Source organism: Pocillopora verrucosa, chromosome 9 (genome assembly GCF_036669915.1).
Source record: "Pocillopora verrucosa isolate sample1 chromosome 9, ASM3666991v2, whole genome shotgun sequence".
In the NCBI taxonomy this organism is placed as follows: Eukaryota; Metazoa; Cnidaria; class Anthozoa; order Scleractinia; family Pocilloporidae; genus Pocillopora; species Pocillopora verrucosa.
Genome location: NC_089320.1, coordinates 1,229,306 through 1,241,921, shown reverse-complemented (window position 1 = coordinate 1,241,921; position 12,616 = coordinate 1,229,306). Strand labels below are relative to the sequence as shown.

General features: G+C 36.3%; 2 protein-coding genes across 2 annotated transcripts; both read right to left on the bottom strand.

The window, feature by feature from the left end:
* Positions 1–81: 81 nt before the first annotated feature.
* Positions 82–2,184, bottom strand: LOC136283586 (major centromere autoantigen B-like). The gene is made up of 4 exons (XM_066172646.1): positions 2,039–2,184; positions 1,476–1,646; positions 423–600; positions 82–199 (listed from the first exon to the last, which is right to left on the bottom strand). Exons 1-3 carry the CDS (start codon positions 2,115–2,117, stop codon positions 548–550), a joined length of 303 nt encoding a protein of 100 aa, XP_066028743.1. The 5' UTR covers positions 2,118–2,184; the 3' UTR covers positions 82–199; positions 423–547.
* A 7,602-nt stretch (positions 2,185–9,786) lies between these two features.
* On the bottom strand, positions 9,787–12,170 carry LOC131799734 (uncharacterized). The gene is made up of 5 exons (XM_059117433.2): positions 12,034–12,170; positions 11,468–11,644; positions 10,919–10,978; positions 10,126–10,302; positions 9,787–9,904 (listed from the first exon to the last, which is right to left on the bottom strand). Exons 1-4 carry the CDS (start codon positions 12,110–12,112, stop codon positions 10,130–10,132), a joined length of 489 nt encoding a protein of 162 aa, XP_058973416.2. The 5' UTR covers positions 12,113–12,170; the 3' UTR covers positions 9,787–9,904; positions 10,126–10,129.
* Positions 12,171–12,616: the final 446 nt, after the last annotated feature.

The following is a 12,616-nucleotide window of genomic DNA, read 5'->3' as shown; positions in this document are numbered from 1 at the left end:
ACTTTGATGTGGATTGTGTAGCTTACGGTTTGCAGCAGATAAATAGATAAATAAAATGAAATAAAAAAGAGAACAAGGATGTCAATTGAACCAAACAAGTTTATTTAACGCTTTTAAAGCTACAATTTCAGCTATGACTTTAAAGCAACTTTCTTAATCTTGTGTGATTCTTGGTCCAGTCTAATCATTCTCGCCAAGCCTGAAATAGCAAAAAAAGAAAGTGAGAAAGAGTCCTTCATAAAGTTATTTAAGTGAGTAATGAGGCCAGTTGGGACAAGCGCACTTATCTATAGCATGTCACAAGTAGTAGAGAGAACTCAACAAGGACGAGTACATGCATTTCTTGTTTAAAAGATGCCCTCAATTTTCTACGCGATTACAAGCTTGTAGCAATCCTTAATCGATATTTGTGAAAGACTCACCATTCTAACGACCGTAGGGGTAGTATGGGTAGCGGTAGCTGTAGCGGTAGCCGTAACCCTTTCCTTTTTTTAGATAGTAACCCTTTCGGACACGATATTTCCGGTAGCCTTTACGGTAGCTTTTCTTAGGTTTTTTTCGGTACTTGCGGTAGCCTTTTTCCTTTCCAATACAAATAACCTTAAAATAATTACGAAAAAAATGCTTTAGACCATTATATCAAACTATGGATTATCGATCATAAAAATCTCAGAATCACACAAAGGGCCCATTAATTAACATTTCTCTCCATATTTTATAAGATAATTGTCCGATAATGTAATGATGTTGTTTTAGTTATATCTTAGCAAGATGGAAACAATAGCCTCTACTTGGCGTAAAAATATACAGGAATGTTTATCCTCTTACATTCTCTGTTCCAAGATGCGAACAGTTTCCGAGAGCGAAGCTCGAGGAAACCTGTGAGCTTCGAGGAACAGATAATGTCCAAGGACAAACATACGAGTATAATTTTTGCGTAAGAAAGTGCTTTTCTCACAGTTTACTTCATTGATAATTGTGTCATCATGTCCCACGTAATTGATCTTTTTGCGTTAGAAAGTGCTTTTCTCACAGTTTACTTCATTGATAATTGTGTCATCATGTCCCACGTAATTGATCTTTTTTTCCAAAGAAGTAAATCACCCGGTAATCCCTATGATAAGATAAATTCAGACATTATATGGATCCTGTTGGTATAATCAGCGTAGTGAGCAATATTCTTCTCTTTGTTTCTTATGTGCGATTAAATTAAAAACCTCGCAAGAGTTGAGCTTTTGTTCCTTCCCATACTACATTTCATGCTAACTTTTAACTGTTGTAAACCAAAACCTGCTAAAAGAACTTTTCTCGATGCAGAAAATGATCATTAAAATCACCCCTGTTTATCCTAAACTGTTCTTTCACGAGTTTCTTCCCAATGAGAAGAGCAATTTCAGACTCTCGTCATTGACATTATAACTTGAATCTCATCTCCGAAGTGGAGACAGAACTCGGTTAGTAGGATCAACACCTGCCTGTCTCTTCGTCTTCATCGTTCATTTCTTCTAATTCCTTAGCATCCCTCTCGTTTTCTTCATCTCTTAATTCCTCAAATGCTTCATCTTCATTTTCCGGCTCCTCATCATACTCCCCGTCAAATTTATCAGAGGCAGTCTCGAAGTCTTCGTCATTCAGATCTTCTTGGGCTATTTAACGGGAAAAAGAAGGCAAAAAAACTGATTATAGGTGAAAATCAAAGTAGAGTACGCTGGTTTTCATATGAAAACAACCAGACCGGTAATTAAATGGAGAGAGTCTCGGCACTTTCTAGGAGACTTAGAGTTGCTTTCTTATCCACATTCGTGAGAACTGTATTGAAGATAATTCCTATGAGTATTCTTTTCTTTTCTGGGAAAACTTTTTTTAATAAGACTTCTAAAAGGAACTACGTAGCTTCTTAAAGTGACCTGTATCCTCAGTCAGAGGAGCATCTAGGGAAGGAAAAAAAGAGTACTTAATAAAAGTAACGCCATTGGACTAATGGAAAAAGGAATGGTCTGACAAAAATAATCATGCTCTCGTAATTTTGATCCAATACCTTCCCGCTTTTCCGCTAGGTAAGAGGCTGTACAGGCTCCTAAAAGAAAACAGCTGATCAACAAAAGTTTCATCTGCATGGCTGAAGCCGTTTTCACTCCGGGCAGAGAATGGCTCTGGCCACATCCTCATCGGTCCATTTATGGGTTTCATACAGGTGCCAATACTATAGAACCAAATCTCAATACATTACATTGCATGCTTTGCACCTAATTTATTAGGGAGGATTAAAAATGGGCAAATAAAAGTAATATTACATGGTGAAATGGATGACAAGACAAAGGCATTGAGGTGTCGGAAATATGATTCTTCAAGCACTCTTAATATTCTAAGGCTAAAAATAGAGAGGTTGAGCTTGAAGTTAATGCGCACGGCAGACAATAAACTGCATCAAGAACAATTCTACGGAACAACACTATGCAACAGAAGCCTTGAGGATCTGAATAATGTTGTGATATTAGTTGCCTCTCTTTTTGTTTTGATTATTTTTAAAGCTCAGACGAAAATCGAACTTCTAAATTAAGAACAGTTATATTTAGACTTACGAATACGTCAATCTCATGTTACATGGTTGGACAATTTACTTGTCTGATATTTTTTCATTTTTTTGTCTTGCGTAGATTTAATAATAGGGCCTCACTGATTAGCATCCTACCAAACCAAAACTTTCAGCTCTTTCCTATGGGTTAAGCATGTAGTCAGGGCGAATGGCAAAAAGTCAACAGGAGAAACTAAAATAATTCTACGGAACAGCATCATTTAACAGAAGCTTCAATAAGTCGAATAATCAGATATAGAGTTTTGATACGAGAGGAAGCTCTTTCTGGGTACATTCTTAAAATCTCAGAAAAGACTGAGCTTTCAAAATTCTAAAAAGTTGTATTTAGAATTCAATATGTTAAATTGATGTTACATAGTTTGGCAATATGCTGGTCTAATATTTTTGATTTTATGTCCTGGATAGTTTCGATTGCAGAGCTTCACCGAGTAGTGCAGTTATATCATTAGAATTTGAACTCTTCCCCAATTAGAAAAAATGTAAAACTGTTGTCCATCAATAAGAAGATTGTTGAGAGATCAACGTCTTAAAGAACATATGATTGATTTTTAATGCTTGACAACGACGTAAGGAGCAAACAAATTAGTGGAAACCAAGTGCGTAAAATAAGATCTATCAATAGATTAGTACTTAGGTCTATACTGAATACATGTAATGATATTCCTGTTGATCAGTGCTGTGTTAGGATATCAACAGTGAAATTGATCTGAAGAGCAGGTAAATCTTTTTTTATACATAAAGAGAGGAAATTTTACCTTTTCTGACTGAAGTAGTTTTAAGGAACCAAGGTTAAATTCAGTACAAAAGACTAATATTGGGGTATAAAAAATAAAATGTATTTTGCAAATATTGATTCCTGTATTTTTGTTTTTCTTTAGAAAAAGAAAGACTGGACTGTTTACAGTATCACCATTTTTTGCTCTTTCTTAAACTCCTCCAAATATATCTAGAAACAGTCGTGCCCATCTTAATTGTATTCTAAATATTGGCAAGTTCCGACAACCTTTTAACTTGACGATGATTTTGTGAGACTTTTACACCTTTAAAGCGTTGAAATTATTCAGAAAGTTTATTCTGCGCTACCCTAAATGTTGTCTTAAAATCTTTACAATTTTTTTTAAAGTCTTTTTAGGTATGTTTATTGTAAATACTAGGAGGATATCTCTACTGATACTATTTATTGTAAATACCAGTAGGATATCTCTGCTGATATTATTTATTGTAAATACTAGGAGGATATCTCTACTGATATTATTTATTGCAAATGGGTGTGGAGGGATTCATTAACCTAACTATTCGAGAAAGATTCCGGACACAGAGAACTTCAGTGGTAAACACGGTTAGTACAAATATTAAGGATATTTACGCAAATATTGGCAAAATAAGGTATTTTGTCATGGTATCAATTTTCTATCACTAGGATTAATTCCCATTTGGTTTGAATATTGCTTTGTCATTATCATTGCTATTTTCATTATCATTGTCGTAATAATTATTGTTGTCATTATCATTATGGTTATCATTACTTCAACGAGCTTTTCCAGATGATTTTCCTCGACACTTCCTATATCCTACTTTGTCTTTTCCTTGAAAATAATCATAAATCAAAGTGCTCTGTGAGCAAACTCGTGAATTGACACATGATCTTTTGGACTATGTTTATTGATATCTGGTTTAGGGAATTTTGTGGTTGATTGTCATATCTAGAGTACGAGCAGTAGTTCATTGTTCGCAGCAAAGAAACAAAGTAACGTCGGGATAAGAAGGGGTTACAATTGAAATGATCATGCTATTACATTTGCCAAGGGTGGATGATGTCATGTGTTTTAAACGTATATCAATTTTGTTTCTGGTTCAAAAGAAAAGGCTGGAAGTAAATGTGGGTGAAAAGTGAAATTAACTGTCTATCATTGTAAATATTAGAAAACCAAGGCAACACTGTCTTAATGAAAACATGAACGATTCCCTCTTTAGCAAATGAGACAAACGGGAACGACTCTGAGTGATACTAGACCCTGTGAGCAGGGTAACTGGGATACCTTGATGGTATTGGATCCTTGGAATCAAGTGTAGTGATACTACGGGTGTCGGACTAGTATACTGAAATAGTGCGCTTAAGTCTGGCCAAGGGCATACACCTATTTCAAAACATAGGCATGCTATGCATGCAAGAGTTACTTTTTTGTAGGGTGGGTGGATTACTTGAAACATTGTGAGTGATGTCTACATTCTTACAAGAGGAGAGAAGAATATTAATGTGGGAAAGAACGAAAATGTCGAATTACCTCACTCACAGGTATTTTGTGGTAGATTATGTGTGTTTTGCGAATAAATCTAACCAAAAATAAACTGTATTGGTGCCACGGATACCTGTTAGTACAAAATGTAGACAGCAGACTGCAGACCGTATACAAAATATCGACTGCAGACTGCAGAGTGGGTACAAAATGATGACTAAGACTCTGAAGAGTTTTTACGTCTAGTAGATAATAATATGTCATCTTACAGCTTCCCGAGCGTCACGCAATCGCTTTTCTGCGATCCGCCTTCACGATTATTTGCACTATTGTGAGATATTCCTGGCCCATTCCTTGATGAAAATCGATCGCAATATTATTTCAAGCCTTCAATATAGTCTTCTTACTTAGCGCGCGAGTTGGTTGGTGTGATGTCTGTACAGATTTTACCAACGTAATAAAAGTAAATGACGTGAATAACAGTAATGGTAGAGCAATCTTAAAACGGCAGAAATCGCCAGAAAATACAACGGATACACAGGGTATGAGTAAGTTTTATTGATTTTATGAGAAAAATGTTCATATTTCGAAATACGTATCGTTGTAAATCGATCATACTTCGTTCCCTATACTATTCCTTATAACGTGCAGTTCCTCTCGTAACTTAACACCGAGTCACACAACGCGTGACGCGTTCATGAATTTATCGTTGGCTTTTTCTCGAGACGTGACCTTGGGCTGCCTGTAACAAGACAATTGCGTGAACAGTATTTAACATAATAACATTATACACAAAAAAACACATGATAAGATTCACATTTCTGATCGTGATTATAATACCATTCGTACTGTTATCGTAGCCACGTTCCTTGCCATCAAGTGAATTCAACATGTCGTCTTTCTTCACAAGCAGTTTGCATCCATTATAGCTATATAGTTATGTCCTTCAGTCTCACGGTAGTAGTGTTGTTCAATAGATTGCATAGAGTATATGCAGTTTGGTTTCAGATTTCAGATTTCAGATTTTGCTTTTTACAACAAGTGAACGTTTTTCAACTAAGACATTGGCATACTTAGCATACAAGGCATTCAAGGCTTTCATGGCTTTCAAGCGTTCGCGACTCAATCCGTTTCAAAATTAACGCTCAATAACATCTTTCAGTGTGGATTAGCCGCGATTAATACGACTTGTATATGCGTCTGTAAGTATTTTGCGCGTTTGCGCCATAATGCTCCAGGAGATCGCAATCCAAATACGTTGAAATACAAAACGAGTGACCAAAGAGTTTTTTGGCTTCTTTTTCACCCCACCACTATTCTTAGCAACAAATGTCGCCATTTCGTTTGTGTATTGCTCGCCAAAAACTATCAAATGCACTCAAAAGCCTAAGGTTAACAGGAATCGACCAATCGAGCGAGCGAGCGAGCGAGCGAGTGCCATTCTCCACATCATATCTACAACTCGCTCTTACGCAAGCGCGCAATTCACGAGTTAAAAAGGAGTCAAATGGTGAGGATGTTGTCACTTTCAACAACAATATGAAAAAAAAAGCATCGTTCATGAATGAGCTTAGATGTCCCGCATACTGTTGTTATCTGTTAGGCCAATTGTCTCCTTTTTAACTCGTGAATTGCGCGCATGCGCAAGAGCGAGTTATAGATACGATGTGGGGAATGGCATTCGCTCGCTCGCTCGATTGATCGATTCCTGTAAACTTTTTTTTAGATTTTAGGCTTTTGAGTACATTTGATAGTTTTTGGCGAGCAATAAACGGACGAAATGGCGACCTTTGTTGCTAAGAATAGTGGTGGGGTGAAAAAGAAGCCAATGATAATCTTAAAAGAGTTTTTTTTTTCGTTTTAGTTTTAACAAGCGGCGCCAGCGACTGGCAGGCATGCAAGGATTCACACTGAAATAACGGAACAACCTTCGTTTTTCATAAAATTGTAATTTACAATCCTTGAACTTGAAAACAATCCGAAGATTCATTGAAAATATCACTTACTGCAATGCGCTCGGAGTTTACAGATGTTAAAAAACTTTTTCTGTTATGGCGTGAGATTGAGGACAAAATTGATCATTCATCATTTTTCCTGTGTGAAGCAACAGAAGATGCCGGCGACTGACGAAATTACAAGTTAACACGAAAATCAAATAAATCCTAAACAAACAATTTTAGCTACCGATTTTCAGTGAATTTTTAAAGACAATTTTCTTTTAAGTTTCAAGACAATTTGAAGATTCAACATACATACAACGTACTAAAATGCGAAAGTTACACACCACAAAATTGATAAATAGGCCTGAAATGAAATTCTATCTTGTTATTGATTATACGTTGCCTAGCACATGACTTAAATCTTCCCAGGTGGAGATCCAAAATGACGGTGGCAGTCTTGGCTTAGTTATATCACTCAAAACTCGTTCCCGTTTGTCTCATTTGATAAAGAGGGAATCGTTAATGTTTTCATTATGACAGTATTGACATGATTTTCTAATATTTACAACGAAAGACAGTAAATTTCACTTTTCACCCACATTTACTTCCGATTTACTTCCAACATTTTCTTTTGAACCAGAAACAAAAATGATAGACGTTTAAAACACATAACATCATCCACCTTGTCAAATGTAATAGCATGATCATTTCAATTGTAATGCCTTCTTATCCCAACGTTACTTTGTTTCTTTGCTACATTAGCGAATACTGAACTACTGCTCGTACTCTAGATATGACAATCAACCCCAAAATTCCCTAAACCAGATAACACTAAACATAATCTAAAAAATCATGTGTCAATTCACGAGTTTGCTCACAGAGCACTTTGATTCTTTATATTTGCATTCTTATTTCCATTTTGCTTCAGTATACTCATACAGTTAACAGTTTCCTTGTGAATATCAATGGATTCATTGTATACATTGATCAAATCAACCCTATCAACATCTCTAACATACTGGTCCACGTCAAAGTTGTCATAATCACGAAAATAGAATGCTCTCTTATACCTTGATATTTGTCGATCAAGCACTGGTAATAGAATGATCTGAGACATCAACCAGCGCAATGCCGGCATTCACACTCAAATTAGAATTTGCGTAAACGTGGTCAGTCAGAGTAGAAGTATGATGAGCGAGCCCGGTTGGTTTTGTTATTAAAGGTAGTAGATTGTTAGAATAGAGCATATTTAGGTACTCTTCAGGTAATAAATGTCCACTGTATTCCCGGAGATCTATATTAAGATCCCCAAGAATATATATCTTATACTGAATTGCCTCTTAAAGCAAAGTTTCAAATTCAAAAGTAAAAGGAGGTAAATTACAAGTAGGATGGCGGAAAAACAACCAACAATTATATTAGGTCTCCCATTCTGACGTTATTTCTCACCAGGATGACTCGTCCAATGGTATGGTTAACTTTAAATCAGGTCCATGAATGGCTTTAGGATTTTTCGAGACATATAGCCCAGAACCGCTAGTCTGTTTTAGTGGGTTGGTGTGGAAGAAATCATAATTGAAGATATCAATATTTGTTACTGTCCGGTTTGATAGTCTCGTTTCAGTAATAGCTAAGATATCAGGCTTGCGGTTGACAGAATGTAAAAAATCGTTTAGTAGAGACAAATGCTTTGGAATACTTCTGATATTACAATGAAACATAGATAGACACTTTGAAGTGGTGTTATCCAAGAGTTGATTCAGCTGAGTTAGGAAATAATAATTGGAACGTGGACAATTAGGGATGTTATCAGAATCAATGTCATACCACCAGTTACCAATCACTGCTAATTTTTTTTTCTTTTAATTTTGTTTTTAAAAATAAAAACTAGTGAGCAGCACACAGCAGCAGATCTTGTCAACTTCGTTTATTATCCAACCGGTTTCGTCTGATCACACAGACTTCATCAGGGATTTAACAAGGTGAACAAAATTGAACTACGAATGTACTGGACGTTTACAGTACAAATCACGTTCAAATTGAGGTGAAAACTGCAAAAAACGCCTACAAAGAGGAAACGTTACGCAAATCTAGCGTAACGGTTTGCAAAATGTTACGCAATTCCAGCGTAACAATTAAGGGATGTTTATTTTTGGTGAGCCCCAAACGCCAAATTTAACACTCGTTACGGTTATCAGTTTACATTATCAACTAAGCTGATAAGGCCAAATGATCAAGTTATACTCCTCACAGACGCAGCACCACAATTTTTCCAGAAATTCACCCGCTTTATTTACTTGTTGTCATCATTGCTCATCGCTTAAACACTTTTAAAAACTGCCACGGTAATATATTGCTAAACGAGGGCCATAGTAGTGCTCCATAAACCTTTGAGTGATGCTCCATAAACCGATGAGTGATGCTCCATAAACCGATGAGTGATGCACTATAAACCGATGAGTGATGCACTCATCGAATATACAAAAGGATGATTAATACGATCTTTATTTTCAGGCGCCGCTTTATCCTGCCTTATTCCTTGGAGTTAAGAGCTTGTACAATAGTTATAATGAGGGATTAAATTCAACCCTGATAAAAATCACTCCAAATTATTTACGTTTCCCCAGCCTCGCGACTAACTCAAGCCTCTAGTTCCGTTTCATTTCTATTTTATCACCTACAAGTATGGACTGAAGATTTCTTATCTTATTTTCCGATCAAGTATCACAATATTTAGTCATATATGACTTTTGTGGTTTTTGGAAACCTAGCATTATTTTCTTTCATTCATGTTGTATTATATGGTTGTTGTTTGACAAATGAATGCCACTGAAGGTTGAAACCGCTGGAAAGTAGTGATAAAGCGTGTTGATAAACGTTTAGGACAAGATGAAAATATTCAGATCATTTATTTCAGAATTTAGTCAACGGTGATGTGGATTGTGTAGCTTACGGTTTGCAGCAGATAAATAAATCCATAAACAAAATGAAATAAAAAAAGAGAACAAGGATGTCAATTGAACCAAAAAGATTTATTGAACGCTTTTGAAGCTACAATTTCAGCTATGACTTTGAAGCAACTTTCTTAATCTTGCGTGAGTCTTGGTCCAGTCTAATCATTCTCGCCAAACCTGAAATAGAGAAAACAAAGTGAGAAAGAGTCCCTCATAAAGTTACTTAAATGAGTAATGAGGCCAGCTGGGACAAGCATACTCATCTATGGCATGTCACAAGTAGTAGAGAGAACTCAGCAAGGACTAGCATATGCATTTCTTGTTTAAAAGATGCCCTCAATTTTCTACGCGATTACAAGCTTGTAGCAATCCTTAATCGATATTTGTGAAAGACTCACCATTCTAACGACCGTAGGGGTAGTATGGGTAGCGGTAGCTGTAGCGGTAGCCGTAACCCTTTCCTTTTTTTGGGTAGTAACCCTTTCGGACACGATATTTCCGGTAGCCTTTACGGTAGCTTTTCTTAGGTTTTTTTCGGTACTTGCGGTAGCCTTTTCCTTTCCAATACAAATAACCTTAAAATAATTACGAAAAAAAATACTTTAGACCATTATATCAAACGATGGATTATCCAACATAAAAATCTCAGAATCAGACAAAGGGCCCATTCATTAACATTTCTCTCCATATTTTACAAGATAATTGTCTGATATCATAATGATGTTGCTTTAATTATATCTTAGCAAGATGGAAACAATAGCCTCTACTTGGCGTAAAAATATACAGGAATGTTTATCCTCGGACGTTCTCTGTTCCAAGATGCGAACAGTTTCCGAGAGCGAAGCTCGAGGAAACCTGATAGCTTAGAGGAACAGATAATGTCCAAACATCCGAGTATATTTTTTGCGTAAAATATAGGCTTTGTAACTATTATCCTTCAAACATTTGGCAGCGCGCGCCCAATGTTTCTTTTGAGCGTTCTCCAGTACGATTTTATGAACAAACAGATAATTCCCATTTTCTGCTATATCTTCTTGAATTAAAAGCTATCGATTACGTGATATCCTTGACTATGCCCAGTTTTAGCAGGGGATATTCGGCCACCTGACCGAATATCAATTGTGCGGGAGCAAGAACGTTTCATGGATCATAAATCAAAATATAAGATCAAGAAATGTTGAATAACTTTACCATATTTCTTTTTTGACTTTCTTGGCACCGGTCTTGGATCCTCAGAAACTTCATCTTCACCTGATGGAACAAAAATCATAACATCTGGTTAGAAAGTGCTTTTCTCACAGTTTACTTCACTGATAATTGTGTCATCATGTCCCACGTAATTGATCTTTTTTTCCAAAGAAGTAAATCACCCGGTAATCCCTATGATAAGAAAAATTCAGACATTATATGGATCCTGTTGGTATAATCAGCGTAGTGAGCAATATTCTTTTCTTTGATTCTTATGTGCGATTAAAATAAAAACCTGGCAAGAGTTGAGCTTTTGTTCCTTCCCATACTACATTTCATGCTAACTTTCAACTGTTGTCAACCAAAACCTGCTAAAAGAACTTTCTCGATGCAGAAAATGATCATTAAAATCATCCCTGTTTATCCTAAATTGTTCTTTCACGAGTTTCTTGCCAATGAGAAGAAAAATTCCAAACTCTCGTCATTGACATTATAACTTGAATCTCATCTCCGAAGTGGAGACAGAACTTGGTTAGCAGGATCAACACTTGCCTGTCTCTTCGTCTTCATCGTTCATTTCCACTAATTCCTTAGTATCCCTCTCGTTTTCTTCATCTGTTAATTCGTCAAATGCTTCATCTTCATTTTCGGGCTCCTCATCATTCTCCCCGTCAAATTTATCAGAGGCAGTCTCGAAGTCTTCGTCATTCAGATCTTCAACTTCTTGGGCTATTTTAGGGAGAAAAAGAAGGCAAAAAAACTGGTTAAAGGTGAAAATCAAAGTAGAGTACGCTGGTTTTCATTTGAAAACAACCAGACTGGTAATTAAATGTTGAGAGTCTCGACACTTCCAAGGAGAGTTGCTTTCTTATCCACATTCGTGAGAACCATATTGAAGATAATTCCTATGAGTATTCTTTTCTTTTCTGGGAAAATTTATTTTTTAATCAGGCTTCAAAAAGTAACTAAGTAGCCTCTTAAAGTGACCTGTATCCTCAGTCAGAGGAGCATCTAGGTAAGGAAAAAAATAATACTTAATAAAAGTAACGCCATTGGACTACTAGAAAAAGGAATGGTCTGACAAAAATAATCATGCTCTCGTAATTTTGATCCAATACCTTTCCGCTTTTCCGCTAGGTAAGAGGCTGTGCAGGCTCCAACAAGGAAACAGCTGATCAACAAAAGTTTCATCTGCATGGCTGAAGCCGTTTTAACTCCGGGCAGAGAATGGCTCTGGTTACATCCTCATCGGTCCATTTATGGGTTTCATACAGGTGCCAATACTATAGAACCAAAACTCAATACATTACATTGCATGCTTTACACGTAATTTATTAGGGGAGGATTAAAAATAGGCAAATAAAAGTAATATTATATGGTGCAATGGATGACAAGACAAAGGCATTGAGGTGTCGGAAATATCATTCTTAAAGCACTCTTAATATTCTAAGGCTAAAAATAGAGAGGTTGAGCTTGAAGTTAGTGCGCACGGTAGACAATAAACTGCATCAAGAACAATTCTACGGAACAAAACTATGAAACAGAAGCCTTGAGGATCTGAATAATGTTGTGATACTAGTTGCTTCTCTTTTTGTTTTGATTATTTTTAAATCTCAGCCGAGAATTGAACTTCTAAATTAAGAACAGTTATATTTAGACTTACGAATACGTCAATTTCATGTTACATGGTTGGACAATTTA

Bases quoted from the DNA above. Each gene is read 5' to 3' on its own strand.
- LOC136283586 (XM_066172646.1), bottom strand. From the start codon at position 2,117: ATGCAGATGAAACTTTTGTTGATCAGCTGTTTTCTTTTAGGAGCCTGT. The intron at 1,647-2,038 runs GTATTGGATCAA...CCCGTTAAATAG, and splicing joins CCTAGCGGAAAAGCGGGAAG to CCCAAGAAGATCTGAATGAC. The intron at 601-1,475 runs GCAGGTGTTGAT...AATTATTTTAAG, and splicing joins CGATGAAGACGAAGAGACAG to GTTATTTGTATTGGAAAGGA.
- LOC131799734 (XM_059117433.2), bottom strand. From the start codon at position 12,112: ATGCAGATGAAACTTTTGTTGATCAGCTGTTTCCTTGTTGGAGCCTGC. The intron at 10,979-11,467 runs GCAAGTGTTGAT...TTGTTCCATCAG, and splicing joins CGATGAAGACGAAGAGACAG to GTGAAGATGAAGTTTCTGAG. The intron at 10,303-10,918 runs GTAAAGTTATTC...AATTATTTTAAG, and splicing joins AAAGTCAAAAAAGAAATATG to GTTATTTGTATTGGAAAGGA.